The sequence below is a fragment of the Chelonia mydas genome, chromosome 24 (assembly GCF_015237465.2).
Source record: "Chelonia mydas isolate rCheMyd1 chromosome 24, rCheMyd1.pri.v2, whole genome shotgun sequence".
Lineage (NCBI taxonomy): Eukaryota > Metazoa > Chordata > Testudines > Cheloniidae > Chelonia > Chelonia mydas.
In genome coordinates this window covers 10,879,801-10,898,504 of record NC_051264.2, presented here as the reverse complement: position 1 = coordinate 10,898,504, position 18,704 = coordinate 10,879,801, and the positions used below count along the sequence as shown (strand labels likewise).

The following is an 18,704-nucleotide window of genomic DNA, read 5'->3' as shown; positions in this document are numbered from 1 at the left end:
AGTGAGCCCTGGCAGAGGCACTGAGAACTTTCTCGAGGTGTACACCGTCCATCCCTGCTGCAGCTGTTGTCCACTGAGTCTGGGCCATGCTCAGCTGCCACCTCCCTGCCTGGCCGGCTCAGTGTCATGCCCAATCCCTGTGCCTCTCAGCCGCTTCGCCCTGCAGCGTGGGGCCAGGGTGGTACGCTCCTGGAACAGGAGTGGCTCCATGGCAGTGGTGAGGAGGAGCAGTGCTTGCCGCCCCACTGGCTGGGGTGCCCACTCAGGTTTGGCCCTACTTCTCTGTCATGGGGGCAGGGGGGGACAGTGGGGTGGACAGTGTTGCTGCGTGGCAGAACGTGTGCCTGGCTGCAGGAGAGATCTCTCTCCCCCCAAACTGGGCCGGTGCTACTTCCCCTCCCCATGGCCACCCCCCTCAGTCCCGCAGCTCAGTCAGTGCATGGCCTCTCCTCTGAGAGCAACCTCAGGTGGGACGGGTGTGGGGAGGGAGGCTGAGAAGCCAATGCTTGCCGGGGCAGTTGTTTGTTCCTGTTTGGGGACATGCTGACATGGGAGCTGGGGAGAACTCGGGTGAGGCTGGGCAGGCTGACGTCTCTCCTGTGTGCCTCAGAGCTCTGCCTCGGCCCTGGCACAGCTCAGCCTCCTCCCAGCCGTGACACGATCCTGACTGGCCAGCAGGAAAATTTCATCTGCCTTATTGGGAGTAATATCCTTAACCTCTATTTATTAACAGTCACCAAAACAGAATACACACGCAAAGCATACAATGCTCATCACTCCCAATAAGGGTTGCCAACCCTCCAGGATTGCCCTGAGTCTCCAGGAATTACAGATTAATTAGAGAGTGTCATGTGATGAAACCTCCAGGAATTAGCAAACCAAATTTAGCAACTCTAGAGAGCCTTCTAGATGGGTCCTACAGTTCTAGTGTGGGAGGGGGATACTGGGATCATTTCTTTCACATCCACCCTAAAGAAGCAAACAAAGGGCACTGCCCAACTTGTGTTTTCCTTGGCTGGTCCTGTTTAGAGAATGGCAGTCTCTTCTCCCTGCTCGGTCTCCTTTCCCTCTCCATCTGGTTTGACAGATCTGGCTTCATCAGCAGCTTACTCCCTTAACTCTTCCTGATCTCTGTCATCGTCTCCCTCCCAGCAGGGGAGCCCCTTAGCCATAAAGATAAAGCAAGGGCTGGCCTCAGAGGAAATGCAAAACAGGGCTTCCCCCCAGGGACTGATCAACACCAGGATTAGAGCCCTGCTAGGGAGGATTCTGCTGCAGCGGTTGCTGGGGGATGTTGTCTTAAGGAGACGAATGCAGCCTATGGCAGAGTCAGACAGCAGTCCTGGCTGTCTTCTCACCCTTTCCTTTCTTAGCTCTTTGCGGTCAACTTAACAAGTGGGTTTGGGTCTCCGTGTTTTTTGGGGTGATGTTGTACAACATGGGGGGGGGGGGGGGGGGGGGGGGGAGGAAGTGCTGCTAATTAGCTGTGCATGTCTGTAAATGCCAACTCCATGTGGCTCCCTAAACTCCCCTGCCCCGACAGCTTGTGCCAGATCAGGAATCCCATCTAGTTCCACCTAGCATGTTCCGAATGCTAGTTTAAACTAATTAATGTGAAAGAAGTGATCATGCTTTTTACCAAAGAGGATGATGCGATTTCTTCCTAACTTTTTAAAAAGTTTAAATTCTCTTAAGCATCGTCACACCACGTACAGTTTTAACAAATAAACTTGTAAGTTTAACATGAAAAATGCTTTGTAGCACTTTTTGTCTTAGGGATATTTTGTAGAAATATCCCAGTCTTCAAAAAAATAGCATTAGCTTGCTTTTTAAAGTTTTGCCTAAATGAATTGCCCAACATTCAAAGGCAATCCCAGACAAACCTATATTGTTCTAAAAACGTATTACTTGTAAACTGTCAGGAAAGCTTTAGATTCCCTTCAGCATTATGTTATACAAAACACACATGCAGCCTAACTTAAAAGAGAGGCTAGTTTGAACTAATTTTTGTCAAAGAGGTCCTAACGCTTTTTACCACTTTTTATTATTTCTTCCTGACTTTTTTAAAAATCTAAATTCTGTTAAAACTTTACTTGATGCAATTATGTTTAACAAATAAACTTTCAAATGTTTAACATGGAAACAGTGGGCACCGATAAATGCTTTGTAGCTGTCACACGTGCTTTTAAAGATAACACGAGAAAACAGAACATTGATAAATGTAAGTGAAGCAGCTTTGTAGTGTGCTCTCACGCGCACACACACGCTCACAAACTTGTAAAGGCAAAATAACCAAAACCCATGTCTTGAGGATATTTTGTAGCGGTCTAATGAAGTAATGGCAGTTTATACAGGGCTGGCATTTGTCAATTGTGGAGAAGCAAAGCCTTTATTCGGGCCATTTTTTCCTTCTACTTAATAGTTGAGACATGGCCTATCTGAAGAAACCGATCCCCTCAAGCCGCCACCTCCTGTCTTCTAAACGAATTTGGTGTTTGCAGCAAAAGAATTTTTAATCACATGATTAAAATTAAATAAAATTAGCTTTTAAATATTTTATTTCAATTTTCTATCACAAATTTAAAAAATAATGTAAACATGTTTTTTAAATTGAATGTATCTGCTACAGCTTAAAGAGATGCCAAGAACAGGAAATTAAGTTTACTTCATTTCCATAACTAAATCATTATTTTGCAGCAGAGACACATCCCTATGACACACCTTAAATAATACCCTAACAGCAACTATGTTGTTTTGTTTTTGTCTAGCATCACATTTAAGGGGCCCTAAAGAATTATTTTTCTTTTTTTATATAACACCTTAACCCTAGATGCTTTAGACAGTTAAATAATACAAGACAGTAGATGAAAGCCCTGGGCAATTACTGAAAACGCGTGTTAGGATGACTAAAAGCCTACTGCAGAGGGCCTGGGGGGGAATTAAAAGGCACAGCTTTTAAGGAAGAGGGCATGATTTGAGGAGGTATATAGAAAAGGGGGGAGATGAATGGTTCAGGGCTATTTTGTGTTGGCCCAGATGCCCTACTGCCTATATTTCTAACACACGCACAAGTACATGGGGTCCTGTGCAACCTACTTCCCTTTTGACAGGAACCGCCTCTCCATATCCTGCTGTGACCCAGACAGAAATCCCTCTTATGTGGGGTGGGAGGCCAATGGACTCTTAAACAATTGGCTGTAAATTACTGGCTAAGAAGCTGTTGCTGTTGTATGAAAGAGAATGAGCTTTTCAGACCTATTGATTGAAGATGGAAGAGTCCAATTTCAGCTGTCAAGGAAACATATTCTAGGAGAAAAAGCAACTGATCGCATGGACTGAACAAATGCTGCATGTCTGTTCATATGTAGTTTCGTAGTCCTGGAGAGCTTGATGGTGTTGGTTGCCCTTTGGAAAAATAACACATTGCACAACTGTACGTACTTTTTGGTTGGCAGTCTAACTCTCTGTGATCTGTTACTTGGCACCGTTTACTGAGGGTGTGTCTACACTACGAAATTAGGTCGAATTTATAGAAGTCGGTTTTTTAGAAATCGTTTTTATATATTCGAGTGTGTGTGTCCTCACAGAAAATGCTCTAAGTGCATTAACTCGGCGGATGCTTCCACAGTACCAAGGCAAGCGTCGACTTCCGGAGCATTGCACTGTGGGTAGCTATCCCACAGTTCCCGCAGTCTCCGCTGCCCATTGGAATTCTGGGTTGAGATCCCAATGCCTGATGGGGCTAAAACATTGTCGCAGGAGGTTCTGGGTACATATCGTCAGGCCCCTGTTCCCTCCCTCGCTCCATGAAAGCAGCAGCAGACAATCGTTTCGCGCCTTTTGAGTTACCTGTGCAGATGCCATACCACGGCAAGCATGGAGCCCGCTCAGGTAACCGTCACCATATGTCTCCTGGGTGCTGGCAGACATGGTACTGCATTGCTACACAGCAGCAGCAACCCATTGCCTTGTGGCAGCAGACGGTACAGTAGGACTGGTAGCTGTCATCGTCATGTCCGAGGTGCTCCTGGTCGCCTCTGTGAGGTCGATCAGGAGAGCCTGGGCAGACATGGGTGCAGGGACTAAATTTGGAGTGACTTGACCAGGTCATTCTCTTTAGTCCTGCAGTCAGTCCTATTGAACCATCTTATGGTGAGCAGGCAGGCGATACAGATTGCTAGCAGTCCTACTGCACCATCTTCTGCCAGACAGACAAGAGATGAGGATGGCTGGCAGACCTACTGCACCATCTTCTGCCGGGCAGCCATGAGATGTGGATGGCTTGCAGTCCTTCTGCACCGTCTGCTGCCAGCCAAAGATGTAAAAGGTAGATGGAGTGGGTCAAAACAAGAAATGGACCAGATTTGTTTTGTACTCATTTGCTTCCCCCCCATCCCCCTTCTAGGGGACTCATTCCTCTAGGTCACACTGCAGTCACTCACAGAGAAGGTGCAGCGAGGTAAATCTAGCCATGTATCAATCAGAGGCCAGACCAACCTGCTTGTTCCAATAAGAACAATTATTTAGGTGCACCATTTCTTATTGGAACCCTCCATGAAGTCCTGCCTGAAATACTCATTGATGTAAAGCCACTCCCTTTGTTGATTTTAATTCCCTGTAAGCCATGTCGTCAGTCGCCCCTCCCTCCGTCAGAGCAATGGCAGACAATCATTCTGCGCCTTTTTTCTATGTGGATGCCATACCAAGGCAAGCATGGAGGCCGCTCAGCTCACTTTGGCAATTAGGAGCACATTAAACACCACACGCATTATCCAGCAATATATGCAGCACCAGAACCTGGCAGAGCAATACCGGGCAAGGAGGCGACGTCAGCGCGGTCACGTGAGTGATCAGGACATAGACACAGATTTCTCTGAAAGCACGGGCCCTGCCAATGCATGCATCATGGTGCTAATGGGGGAGGGTCATGCTGTGGAATGCCAATTCTGGGCTCGGGAAACAAGCACAGACTGGTGGGACTGCATAGTGTTGCAGGTCTGGGACGATTCCCAGTGGCTGCGAAACTTTCGCATGCATAAGGGCACTTTCATGGAACTTTGTGACTTGCTTTCCCCTGCCCTGAAGCGCATGAATACCAAGATGAGAGCAGCCCTCACAGTTGAGAAGCGAGTGGCGATAGCCCTGTGGAAGCTTGCAACGCCAGACAGCTACCGGTCAGTTGGGAATCAATTTGGAGTGGGCAAATCTACTGTGGGGGCTGCTGTGATGCAAGTAGCCCACGCAATCAAAGATCTGCTGATATCAAGGGTAGTGACCCTGGGAAATGTGCAGGTCATAGTGGATGGCTTTGCTGCAATGGGATTCCCTAACTGTGGTGGGGCGATAGACGGAACCCATATCCCTATCTTGGCACCGGAGCACCAAGCCGGGAAGTACATAAACCTCAAGGGGTACTTTTCAATAGTGCTGCAAGCTCTGGTAGATCACAAGGGACGTTTCACCGACATCAACGTGGGATGGCCGGGAAAGGTACATGACGCTCGCATCTTCAGGAACTCTGGTCTGTTTCAAAAGCTGCAGGAAGGGACTTTATTCCCAGACCAGAAAATAACTGTTGGGGATGTTGAAATGCCTATAGTTATCCTTGGGGACCCAGCCTACCCCTTAATGCCATGGCTTATGAAGCTGTACACAGGCAGCCTGGACAGTAGTCAGGAGCTGTTCAACTACAGGCTGAGCAAGTGCAGAATGGTGGTAGAATGTGCATTTGGACGTTTAAAAGCGCGCTGGCGCAGTTTACTGACTCGCTTAGACTTCAGCGAAACTGATATTCCCACTGTTATTACTGCTTGCTGTGCGCTCCACAATATCTGTGAGAGTAAGGGGGAGACGTTTATGGCAGGGTGGGAGGTTGAGGCAAATCGCCTGGCTGCTGGTTACGCGCAGCGAGACACCAGGGCGGTTAGAAGAGCACAGGAGTGCGCGGTACGCATTACTTCCCTGTAAGCTAACCACCCTCCCCTCCTCCCTTCGATCACCGCTTGCAGAGGCAATAAAGTCATTGTTGCTTCACATTCATGCAATCTTTATTCATTCATCACACAAATAGGGGGATGACTACCAAGGTAGCCCAGGAGGGGTGGTGGAGGAGGGAAGGAAAATGCCACACAGCACTTTAAAAGTTTACAACTTTAAAATTTATTGAATGCCAGCCTTCTGTTTTTTGGGCAATCCTCTGTGGTGGAGTGGCTGGTTGGCCGGAGGCCCCCCCACCGCATTCTTGGGCGTCTGGGTGTGGAGGCTATGGAACTTGGGGAGGAGGGCGGTTGGTTACACAGGGGCTGTAATGGCAGTCTGTGCTCCAGCTGCCTTTGCTGCAGCTCAGCCATACACTGGAGCATACTGGTTTGATCCTCCAGCAGCCTCTGCCTCCTCTCATCACGCTGCCGCCACATTTGAGCTTCAGCCCTGTCTTCAGCCTGCCACTTACTCTCTTCAGCGCGCCACCTCTCCTCCCAGTCATTTTGTGCTTTCCTGCACTCTGACATTATTTGCCTCCACGCATTCGTCTGTGCTCTGTCAGTGAGGGAGGATAGCATGAGCTCAGAGAACATTTCATCACGAGTGTGTTTTTTTTTCTTTCTAATCTTCACTAGCCTCTGGGAAGGAGAAGATCCTGTGATCATTGAAACACATGCAGCTGGTGGAGGAAAAAAAAGGGACAGCGGTATTTAAAAAGACACATTTTATAAAACAGTGGCTACACTCTTTCAGGGTAAACCTTTCTGTTAACATTACATACATAGCATATGTGCTTTTGTTACAAGGTCGCATTTTGCCTCCCCCCACCGCGTGGCTACCCCCTCAACCCTCCCCTCTCCCCGTGGCTAACAGCGGGGAACATTTCTGTTCAGCCACAGGCAAACAGCCCAGCAGGAACGGGCACCTCTGAGTGTCCCCTGAAGAAAAGCACCCTATTTCAGCCAGGTGACCATGAATGATATCTCACTCTCCTGAGGATAACACAGAGAGATAAAGAACGGATGTTGTTTGAACGCCAGCAAACATACACTGCAATGCTTTGTTGTACAATGATTCCCGAGCACGTGTTACTGGCCTGGAGTGGTAAAGTGTCCTACAGTGGAGGACGCAATAAGGCTGCCCTCCCCAGAAACCTTTTGCAAAGGCTTTGGGAGTGCATCCAGGAGAGCCGCGAATGCCAGGGCAAATTAATCCTTTCACATGCTTGCTTTTAAACCATGTATAGTATTTTAAAAGGTACACTCACCAGAGGTCCCTTCTCTGCCTGCCAGGTCCAGGAGGCAGCCTTCGGTGGGTTCGGGGGGTACTGGCTCCAGGTCCAGGGTGAGAAACAGTTCCTGGCTGTCGGGAAAACCGGTTTCTCCGCTTGCTTGCTGTGAGCTATCTACAACCTCATCATCATCATCTTCTTTGTCCCCAAAACCTGCTTCCATGTTGCCTTCATCTCCGTTGAAGGAGTCAAACAACACGGCTGGGGTAGTGGTGGCTGAACCCCCTAAAATGGCATGCAGCTCGTCATAGAAGCGGCATGTTTGGGGCTCTGACCCGAAGCGGCCGTTCGCCTCTCTGGTTTTCTGGTAGGCTTGCCTCAGCTCCTTAAGTTTCACGTGGCACTGCTTTGGGTCCCTGTTATGGCCTCTGTCCTTCATGCCCTGGGAGATTTTGACAAAGGTTTTAGCATTTCGAAAACTGGAACGGAGTTCTGATAGCACGGATTCCTCTCTCCCATACAGCGATCAGATCCCGTACCTCCCGTTCAGTCCATGCTGGAGCTCTTTTGCGATTCTGGGACTCCATGGTCACCTCTGCTGATAAGCTCTGCATGGTCACCTGCAGCTTTCCATGCTGGCCAAACAGGAAATGAGATTCAAAAGTTCGCGGTTCTTTTCCTGTCTACCTGGCCAGTGCATCTGAGTTGAGAGTGCTGTCCAGAGCGGTCACAATGGAGCACTCTGGGATAGCTCCCGGAAGCCAATACCGTCGAATTGTGTCCACAGTACCCCAAATTCGACCCGGCAAGGCCGATTTAAGCGCTAATCCCCTTGTCAGGGGTGGAGTAAGGAAATCGATTTTAAGAGCCCTTTAAGTCGAAAAAAAGGGCTTCATCATGTGGACGGGTGCAGGTTTACATCGATTTAACGCTGCTAAATTCAACCTAAAGTCCTAGAGTAGACCAGGGCTGAGTAACATTCTTATGTCTGGAAGGAAAACTCCAAGACTGTCTTACACAATCTGGTTTATTAGGAAAGGCTATATGTTTGTTGCCCTAGGAGCTTCCATTTTTAGTTTGTTAGACCTAGCCATTGAGAGACATTTGACCGTGGTTAAAAGGAGGCCTTACAAGGCAAATAAAAAGTACAAGGTTTTCTTATCAGACCATGTCGGCTTATCTCAGTTTCCCTGGTACTGTTAGAAACCCTCAACGGGAAACGTATCAACAACTTACCAGACTGCTCAACAGGGTTTGCCTCTTTATTCCATATGTGTCTTTATAACCATTTTGACGACAATTGTTATGCTTTGCGTGGATATTTACATACTAATAACTCGGAGATCTATGGCATGGTGTAGGACATTTCTGATTGTAACTGGTGGATTCATCGCCTGTTGGCCTCCGTTGTTTGTTCTGGTGCTCACGGATGTAGTCTGCAAAGTAAAAGTGTGCCATTTTATACAAGGCTGGCTGGTTCATTGCCGTGGCCCTCATTAATTCTGCACTGAATCTCAGCATTTACACTATGGCCAGCAAGAAACCATGGCGGGTTTTCTTTCACCTTGTTCGTGGCTGTCTAGTGAAGACCGGCTTGACCAGATCTTTGTCTGTGATCTGTGTTGGACCATAGAGGCAGCGCAAGTCTGCGGCTCATGCACTCGAATCATAGGGAAAAACGTTAGCCACGTTTTAACCGCTGAGTACCTGTTTATCACATAACTTGTCTGGGTTTTAATTCTGTAACAACTGACTCAGGAAAGTATAAAATATATAAATAATGCAAAACCAAGGGTGCAACAGCCCCATCTTCCTATCCCCTTAAACAGAAAGCCCTCCTTACTTAGGGAGGGAGACTAATAGACTTTTGAAAAAATAGCCCTAAACTGTTGTCTAAGGAAGTATTGCACACGCATTGTATAAAAGAGGATGTGCCATTCTAACAGGATGGAAGTACCCTGAATCCAAGCCTCGCCAACACCAGCAGTCAAGTGGCTCATGAAGGGATCTAGGTCAGGGTTACAAAGATTCTGTCACATGAGAGGGGTCAGGTGTCACTGACTCCAGGGCTTCCTCTTGCATCTTCCTTTTCTTTGAAAATCAAATGCAAATAAAACATAACCTCAGCCAAACGCAGAGGGGTCCAGCCAGCTACTAACTCTCCCAAAGGGGATCGAGAAGGTAGGTAGGCAGGTCAGGATCAGGCAATGTCAGGGCTTGTACTGCCACTCACCATGTAGCATGTGGGCACCTCCCATGTAATATCCATTAGCAATTGGATTCCTTGGAGTCTTTGGTTCTGCTCCCTTTTGGGGTTAAAAAGCTCGTCTTATGGTGGGATCTGTTGGTTTTTATTCTCGGGGGGCGGGGCAGGAGGGTTATGAATGTCACTCCAGTAACGGGCTTTGTCCAAGGGCCAGCTTCTCTGTGTCCCTAAAGTTGCTCTGAGTCTAGACTCAGCTAATGGCTCAGGAAGGCCGTTCCATAGCTGGGTCCATTGGTCCTTGGCTCTTGTACCGTCCTGAGAGGATTATTTTTGCTATTATTGAACATCTGTCAGTAGGGACTGCAGCATTGCTAACTTGTGTGACTTTATCATGAATCACACTATATTTAGTGTCTGTCTTTAAGCCCCAGCTCCTGGAGTCACATGAATATGTAAGAATCTCTGCTTTGGTTTGTCTATAAAAAGCAAGTTTCTAGCCATTGTGATTGCAGGGGAAAGTTTGAAAATGTGACCTCACTGTAACTTTTAGGCTTAGAAACCAGAAGGCAAATAAAAAGAACCCAAAATGTGTATGTGTTTTTTTAATATCTTGTGGGTTTTAAACCCAACTGATGATTTTTCAGTGCTTAGGGCTGGCGATGCTGCTGCTGTGTCTGGACCACCGTGCCTTTCTGCTAATGTGGTATTCCCCAAACAGCTCTGCCTCTGGAGCCCAGACCGCTCCTTGTGCATTGCCATTGTCAGTGACTGGAGGGGCAGGTTGTGCTACTGGGACAACTGGGATGGCCCACAGAAACAGACCTGGTGCCCTCTTTGGTTGTGCTTAGATGCCTTCTGTGTCCCTCCTGTAGGGCTGACCTCAGGCCTTGTGTGGTCTTGATGCTGTATCAGGTACCTGTCAGCCGCCTGAAATCTAACCTCCTCTCCCACTTGCAGTTGAGAATGCTGGACACTCTTGTTTCTCTGGTTCCAGGTTCCAGCTTGTATCTCTTTACTTAACTACTTCAGGGTGATCTGTCTTTTTGGCTCAAGTCATTTGCTAGGTGTTGGCACGAAGGCTTTTGTCCTTTGGCCCGTGAGGCTTGTACAGTGCTGTAAGCAGTGCTGTAGCAGTTTTAACAGTGTCAGTAGAGAAGCCAATGGGTGTGTCTACACTGCAATTAAACACCGACAGCTGGCCCGTGTCAGATGACTCGGGCTTGTGGGGCTCAGGCTATGGGGCTGTAAAATTGCAGTGTAGAGATGAAGACTCAAGCTGCAGTCTGGACTCTGGGACCCTCCCGACCCACAGGGTCCCAGAGCTCAGACTCCAGCCCGAGCCCAAATGTCTACACTGTAGGTTCACAGCCCTGCAAGCCTGAGTCAGCTGACACGGGCCAGTGTAGACATGTCCCTGGGGGAGGGGATATTTATTTTTAAATCAGTGTCTTTACTATTTATGGCTATTTTTACAAACTTTTCTGCCAACCCATTTGACTGAACATAGGGCTTGACATGGTGGGTCTGAACTGACACACCACAGAGTGGGGCTGAACTGGCCTGGCACAGAACAACCTGAAATGAGCCACTCCTGGGAACCAGCACTCCATTGCACTAGGCACTTGCACAGACACAGGCCGGAGACAGTTCTTGCCCTCATTAATTCATTGCTAATCCCATGGGGAGCAAACTGATTTACAGCGTGCTGGCACAGTGCTCCGAGATGGGTTGTGCCAGCAGCTCAACTTAAAAAGAATGTGGTAGCCGCGGCACACTAAGGAGAGGTGACCTTTTCCGTGTAATTTGCAGAGCGCAGTGTAATTTGCAGAGTTTCACGTCTGGATGTTTGATCTTTGCTGATGTGGTGACATGAGGAGGGTCCTACCCACTGGTTTGTGGTGACCGCTATCCCTTCCCTGAGAGCAGGGGGGCTCAGGCCCAGAGTCTGCAATGGGATGGTGTGCTGTGTCTGTTTCGAAGTGACTCTGATCAATTTTCAGTCCATGCTGGTGGCAGGGCCGCTGTGAAATTCTCTGTTATGTCTCACGAGCAGGCATGTGATTTAGAGCTGCTGCTGTTTCAATTTCCCACAGGACTCCCTACTGTTGTACCACTGCCTGTGAGCGCTCAGCGAGAGCCTGTCACCAAACCGATCGCTGAGGCGAGCGTCTCGTCGGCTCGGGGAAGCAGGACAGCCGCCCGCTCCCTACTTGCTCCCACAGGTAGGAGAATCACTGCTGTTAGAAGTGATCAATACATACTTCCCCTCCTCCACGGGATCCCCCATGGATGGGGATGGGTTCCCCTAAAATAACACTTCCTTGTGTACCAGTAAACCCCAAGGCGCTCAAAGGGTGGGAGTTTATTACAGGACTAACCCATCAGTGATCCTGCTGTGCAAATTCTTTGTTGCATTTTTCTCAGTGTCAACAATTAAACCAAACTGGCCAGTTTCCCTTTCGTCTCTGCTCTGTGTCTGCCTTCAGGTTCTCATGCAGTAGCCCAACGGCGGGATGTTTATTATTTATTTGTAGAGCTCAGAGACCCCACCTGAGCTCAGGGCCCCATTCTGCTAGATGCTGTGTGTACTTAAAACAAGAAAACAGCGCTTGCCCCGATTAGCTCACGGTTGAAGATGAGATGCAGGGTGGAGATGGAGGCCGAGGGGGAGGGGTCGTGCCCCAGGGCTTGCAGCAGGTCCGTGGCACATCTGGGAATAGACCCCAAGTCCTCATCTGCTTTGGGCTGCAACCCCTGGCTCGAGCGTGGGAAGTGGAGAAAAGTTTAAATCCAAACAAAGCGCCTGTGTGTTTGGCCCATGAGCCGGTGAATCTCGTACAGCGCTGCCAGCTGGGCTGTAGTAGTTTAATAGCCCCAGTAGACAGCCCCGGGGCGTGTCTGTGCTGCAATTAAACACCCCTCAGTGTCGAGCTGCAGCAGCTTGCCAGGCAGCCCCACAAAGAACAAGTGCAGCCAAAGCACTAGCAGGTGTGCGCGCCTTGGAGCAGGTTTCCTGGGCCTAGCTGAGGTCCAGCTGCGTGTCTCTCTTCTCTCCTCTGCGAGCAGAACTGCTTCCTCCCCGGGCTGTCGGCTCCATTCGCTCAGCTTCCTCCTGGGGCCAGGGGAGAGTCTGGCCTTAGAGCTAGGCTTCCCCTGAGTACTTCTGTGACTCGCCCGCCATTGCTCTAGCACCCATGGGAGTCCTAGCACAGTGCAGCCCTGTTGCCTTCACACCCCACCCCGCCCCTCCCCCACTGACCCCTGGCAGCGCCCTGACTCTCATGAAAAGTACCCCGGGATCTTCAATGAGCACAAGTGCCCGGGATTTAGCTCTGACGTCTTGACAGCAGCACAGCGCCTGCTCCAGCCGTCATGCTGGCGGATTGGCGCAAGAGCGCCGGTGAAGGCCTAGGCTGTAGCCTTGCTATAACCATGCTGTGACCGTGTCCCTTGCAGCGTGTGCTGCACGGTCAGTCCAGTGTTTCAGCTTGATTAGAGGCCGTGCAGAGGTCTCACCTCCACACCGTGCTTTAGGTATGGACTTAGCTAGGGCCTGACCACATGCAGCACAAGATGTTCCTCAGTTTCCCCTCTAAATCCTGAACTGGCTTGACCCTGCTTAGCTGGAGCCAATGGGATCCCTGCAGGCTCGCAGGGAGTGAGCCAGCGTAGGGACAATGGCACTCCACCCAAAGGGATACTGAATTTCAGCCCTTCCCCAGGGGCTCTGGGTTTGGGGGGGAAGGAGTGGGGAGAGAGCTGCCAGTGAGGCAGCTGAAGCTGAGCAGACACCCCCACCCCCATTGTCACTAGGAGGAAGTGATGGCAGCTGATAAGGGAAATGCAGTTCCCAGTGGGAGGGAGGTGGTGGCCCGTGGGGGGTTCAGGAGTGGTCATGCTTCTCTTCCTGAGATAAGTCTCTGGTGGCTCCTGTCCAAACTGCTTCCTTCCTCTCTGTCCCAGGCAGCTGGAAAGCCAAGGAGCACTCCTGGATGGGATTACAATCCTCCTGAAGGGTGTGCGAGGGTTTGAAAGGCCTGGGAGGCAGGAGCTGGCCTGGCAGCCGGGGAATCAGGTTGGAGAGCCTAGTGTTTGGGTGAGGGGGTGTTTGAGATGGTGCATGTCCTTCATGGGGAGAAGATACTTTTTGGGGTACATCCCAAGGGAAGGTGCTTTAGAGAGACATCTCACTGGGACCGAGCAGGGGGAGGGGCATTCTTGCCACCCACCACTGCATTAAAAAGACCCATGAGCTCTCCTGCAGGGAGCTGGGAAGCTGGAGGACCTTAGGGAGAGGACACACCTTTGAACTCTGTGGAAATAGCCTGAAGTAAGAGGGGCAGAGTGGGGAAGTGTTGCTTGGAAAATAGGGTCCGACCCTCCTGAAATGGGGACAGGGCTGTGATCAGAGTGGGGTGTGGGAGCCAGGACTCCTGGGTTTTATTTGTAGCTCTGCTGCTGGCTCTCTGTGTGGCCTTGGGCGAGTCACTGCCCCTCTCTGTGCCTTAGTTTATCAAGTTTGTCCAAAGGTCGGGGAAGGGGGTGGTGATCTTTCCCTGCCCCCCTGGGGCTGAGGCTGAATCAGTGGCCTCTTCCAGATCAAGACGTGGAAGGTGCTAGGTGACCACTGTTCCCTCGAAGCTGTGCGCGTGTGTGCGTGCCCTCAGATCCTAAACCCCGTGCACAAGGTGAAACACCGCGCGCACAAAAATTGCAAAGAAGAAATTTTTTGCACACACGGCCTGTCAAAAATTAGAGGGAACATTGTAGGTGACTCGTGTGAGTTAACACCTGCCACGTCCTCATCTGGACAAAGGCCTGAGATGAAAGACGCTGGTGAGTGTTGAAGCCCTTGCTCCTTCTCCACCATACTGGGGGCCAGGGCACCCCTCCCCACCCCCCCCGGGCCTTGCCCTGCCCCCAGCGTGTCTTGTCTCACACATGCAACGGGACTCTGCTGCCGCCAGGCTCAGCCAGGGGTGTTGCTGTGCTGGGCTCCCCAGCAGATGGAGCAGCAAGTGGTTCCCTGGCCACGCCCGTTACATGGCAGCAACAGCGCTGGGGAGGTAGGGCAGGGGAGCTGAGCGGTGCCTACTCAATCCAGCCCCATCCGCCCTTCACGCTGGCCGTCCAGGGGGGCTGCGGTGTCTGGGGGGGGAGGTAGGGGAGACCCCACCCCTGTGTGTATGGAGCCATGGGGGGAATAGTCCAGAAATGGGCTGTCAGAGGGGACCAGGCTTCTGACCCTATTGCCCTCTGGGGGGACACGAGCAAAGATGGGGTTGAGCCCCAGTGCTGGAATCCAGCCTGCCCTGATGTGTGGGGCCAGGACCCATCCAGCAACTGGCTGAGCTGCTGCCCCTCCTCCCACTGCTCTTTCTGGGCGCGGGGGTGATTGGAAGGCTCTGCTCTTTTCTGGCATAAAGGGGTGTCTCCCGGTCCCATCTCTCAGGCCTTGGTTTGCACATGGGTAGGGCCCTGCCAAATTCACAACCATGAAAAACACATCATGGACTGTGAAATCTGGTTTCCCCCCCCCCCCCTCCCCCCCCGAAATTGGTACAGTATAGGGTAAAAGTACACAGATCAGATGTCACGGGGGAGACCAGCCTTTCTCACATGGTGGGTCCTGACCCAAAAGGGAGTTGCAGGAGGAGTCGTGGTATTGCTGCCCTTACTTCTGCACTGCTGCCTTCCGAGCCGGGCGGCCAGAGAGCGGTGGCTGCTGACGGAAGGTCCAGCTCTGCAGGCAGCAGCGCAGAAGTAAGCATGGCAATACCATGCCGTGCCATCCTTTCGTCTGCGCTGCTGCTGGCCGTGGCTCTGCCCTAAGAGCTGGGCTCCCGGCCATCAGCAGCCGCTCTCCAGCTGCCCAGCTCTGAAGGCAGCGCCGCCACCGGCAGCAGCACAGAAGTAAGGGCAGCAGCAAGGGTACCCCGCTATCAGATGGGAGGTAGAGTGACGCTCCTACCCCAGCCCTAGGTGAGCGCTGTCCCCTCTCAGACTATGTGCAAGGAACTGGCGTGGTGTGTCCGGCGCTGCATGGACCCGAGCCCAGTGAGTATGGGGCTGCAGTGAGCTGCTGCAGCTGGAGAGGACTTTACTGGTTTGAAAGACAGGGCCCTGCTTGCGAAAACCTCAGTGGGTGGGTGTGGGGTGTAGCCTGGCTTTTTAATTCCTTACCTGCAGGCAGGTGTGTCCGCCCCCTGCTGGTTGCAGCAGACCCCTTGCAGCTTCCTTCGCCATTGCAGCAGGGCAGAACTCACTTCTAGCACTTTGACGTGGAGCGCCCGGGCTGGATCGGAAGGGCTTGATCCCACAGGGCTCTGAGTTAAGGGGGGCACACGGAAAGCTTGTATGTAACACTCACAATGTTTAAAACTAATGTGATGCAACAGCAGCTGGGCCTGGTGTTCGCTGCCAGCCAAGGACCCTCTCCCCCCACCCCACACATACACAGCAACTCCCCACAAGCACCCTGCACTCTGGAGGGCTTCAGCAAGGGGTTCGGGATGGAGCTCTTAGTGCCCCCCAGCAGTGTCGCAGCAAGGGAGGGGTGCTTAAAAATAAAGCAATGTCCCCTTTTTAAAACTCACTCTTCCTAACAGTTGTGCCCCAGCCCTGGACCCTGCGGTTTGTTACAGCCCTGGCAATGGACTCTGATTGATTAGCAGGAGGAGCCACGGGTGTTGCCAACAGGGGGCAGGACAGTGCCCACCCACATACTGGAAGTTTGAGGCATCTGGAGCCATCCTTCCATGGAGCAGGAACACTGGGGCTTTGTTCATAGTTTAAATGGACTGTTTTAGATGCCAAGGCAGCCCAGTGCGATCGGGCAGCTTCACTCAGTCCCATCAAGTGTCGCTGAGCCTCCATGTGGATCAGCTGCAGGCATCAGGAGAGAGCTCAGCTCGGTTCCTCCTCTAAATGACACGTGGGGCTGGGTTTGCTGAAGGGCTCGGCAGCTCCCATTGCACCATGCTTATGGCCAGAGTTTCAAAAGGGTTCGGTGCTCCGTGGGCTGAGCCCTTCTGAAAATAATGGCCCTACAGTAGCATCACATTCCACTCTCCCATACACGGGTTCAGCTCCATGGACACTGGTGGAGCTGAAAGTGGAATTTTTCCCTAGGCTGTAACAAAGCTGCTGGTCCAGGGGAAGGTCTTGTCATCCTTAGGCCCCGATCTTGCATTCATATCAGCACATGCAGCCTTCTGCGTCCCCGGAGCCTTAGGATCGGAGTTGCCATGCAGGCTGCTCTTACCTGCTCAGTGCAAGCCCCGCGCCCAATTTTAGCACAGTAACAAAGGGCAGCTAGTTAATTTTCTTAAACCTTATCAAGCCAGAACCTTTCGGCTGTGAAAAGTAATGCACTGTCAGATCAAAGGGGATTAAACGGTCTTGCAGTTAGGGATTTAAGGACCCGATCCTGATCTCATTGAAGTTGGGGGGAGCAAAAGCTGCTGTTAGCGTGGTAACGGGAGGGAAATGCTCCAGGAGCTGGAAAGTCTGCTCTGTGTATTCCGGTATGCCGAGAGGCCTCAGCTGAGATCAGGGCCCCGTTGATTTTTGAACAGGGCGAACAATGTCGCACATATTAAATGGATTAAAAACGGGTGAAGGATCGCTCTCAAAATTAATGGGGAATCATCCTCCAGTGAGATCTCTTCTAATAGGGTCCTTCAGGGATTGGTACGGGGACAGTGCTGTCCAGGAGCTTGAACAGCAATCTGGAAGAAAGCATAAAATCTTAGCTGGGAAAATTTGTGGCTGCCACCTGTCCACTGATTCATTGTGGATAATGACACGTCCGTTCCACAGAGCAATCTGGGCCAGTTGGCAAGGGGACAGGGTGCTCGTGTTTTAAGACTGCCACATGCAAGGCCCTGCAGAGTGTGGGTCATGTATAAAATGGGGAACTGTGTCCTGGAATGTGGGACACTGGAAGGGACTGAGGGGTCATGGCAGAAGGAATCCGACTGAACGTGAGCTCGCAGGGCGATGCTCTAGCTCAGGGTAGACGCAATCCTCAGGTGCGTAAGGGAGCTAGCGGGTGGGAGTAGAGAGATGCCATCGCCTCTCTATAGGTTATAGGTTAGTGCGGCCATTACTGGTTGCTGGGTTTCGTTCTGGCGTCCACGCAGCCACAAGAATGCTAACAAATTAGAAAGGGTTGAGGAAAGCACTATAGGCACAATTCAAGGATTGGAAAACCTGTCTGAGAGACAAATGAAACTTGATCCATTTAGTTTATCAAAGAGAAAGTTAAGAGGTGACTTAATCGTGGTTTTCAAGAACCTGTGTGGGTACTTCTCTGCCTGAGGGGCTCTTAAAGGCAGAATAAGATGCAGCGGCTGGAAGCTGAAGCTAGCTAAATTCAGACTAGAAATAAGGTGCAGATTGTTGACCACTGGAACAGTTTACCTGGGGGGGGGGGTGTTCCCCAACACTTGGAGTCTTTACATTGAGATTGGGGGGCTCTTAAAACACATATTCTGGCTCAAACACAGCTGCTGGGCCTGCCACAGGAATTGCCTGGTGAGATTCTCCGGCCTGTGACACAGGACATCAGACTAGGTCAGTGTTTCTCAAATGCAGCCACCATGACCACATGCAGCCACCAGGGGCTTTTCTTGTGGCCACAGCCTGCTGGGTGGTGATGGGGGGAGGGGCAAAGCAGCTGCCCCTCCCCAGGGCCACCTGCAGGGGTTGGTCCTTGCCCCCTTCTGGAGCCACAAACACTGTAGGAGCAGGCGGCCAGTGTGAGTCCCCACCTTCCCAGGGGTGGTGGAGCTTGGGCTTTGGCCCTGTGGTGATGTGCAGCAGGCTCTGGCATATGGCGGCGGACTTCAGCCTCCAGCCGCAGGGCTTCAGGCTCCAGCCCTGGGCTCACCCCCCATTGCCCCTGGTCCTCCCCGACACCTTCCCACCTCCCTGTGTAGGACTTAATTTGTCCCTCAGCTTGCCAGGGCTGGGTAAGTCCACTGTGAAAAGTGATATTAACAAATATAACTTTTCACAGTAGCAGATTTACTAGCTAGCACGTCTACAATCTCCCTGATCACTCAATAACAGACTTAAAAGTGGCAATTCTTCAACCAAAAAACTTCAAAAACAGACTCCAATGTGAAACTGCAGAACTGGAATTAATTTGCAAACTGGACACCATCACATTAGGCCTGAGTAAAGACTTGGAGTGGTTGGGTCATTACAAAACCTACACCTAATTTCCCCCTGCTGTTACTCCCACCTTCTTGTCAACTGTTTAAAATAGTCCACTCTCAT

At 51.0% G+C, this 18,704-nt stretch overlaps 1 protein-coding gene and 1 pseudogene across 5 annotated transcripts in view; both read left to right on the top strand.

Moving 5' to 3' along the window:
• LOC119564216 (zinc finger protein 628) overlaps positions 1 to 18,704 on the top strand; it is a 51,333-nt gene that overhangs the window by 14,523 nt on the left and 18,106 nt on the right. For all 5 annotated transcript variants that reach the window (XM_043535402.1, XM_037883468.2, XM_043535401.1 and 2 more), the window contains exon 4: positions 11,513 to 11,641. In XM_043535402.1, coding sequence (XP_043391337.1) covers positions 11,513 to 11,641 — 129 coding nt within the window. The remainder of the gene's footprint in view (positions 1 to 11,512; positions 11,642 to 18,704) is intronic.
• Positions 3,352 to 8,846, top strand: LOC119564094 (annotated as a pseudogene).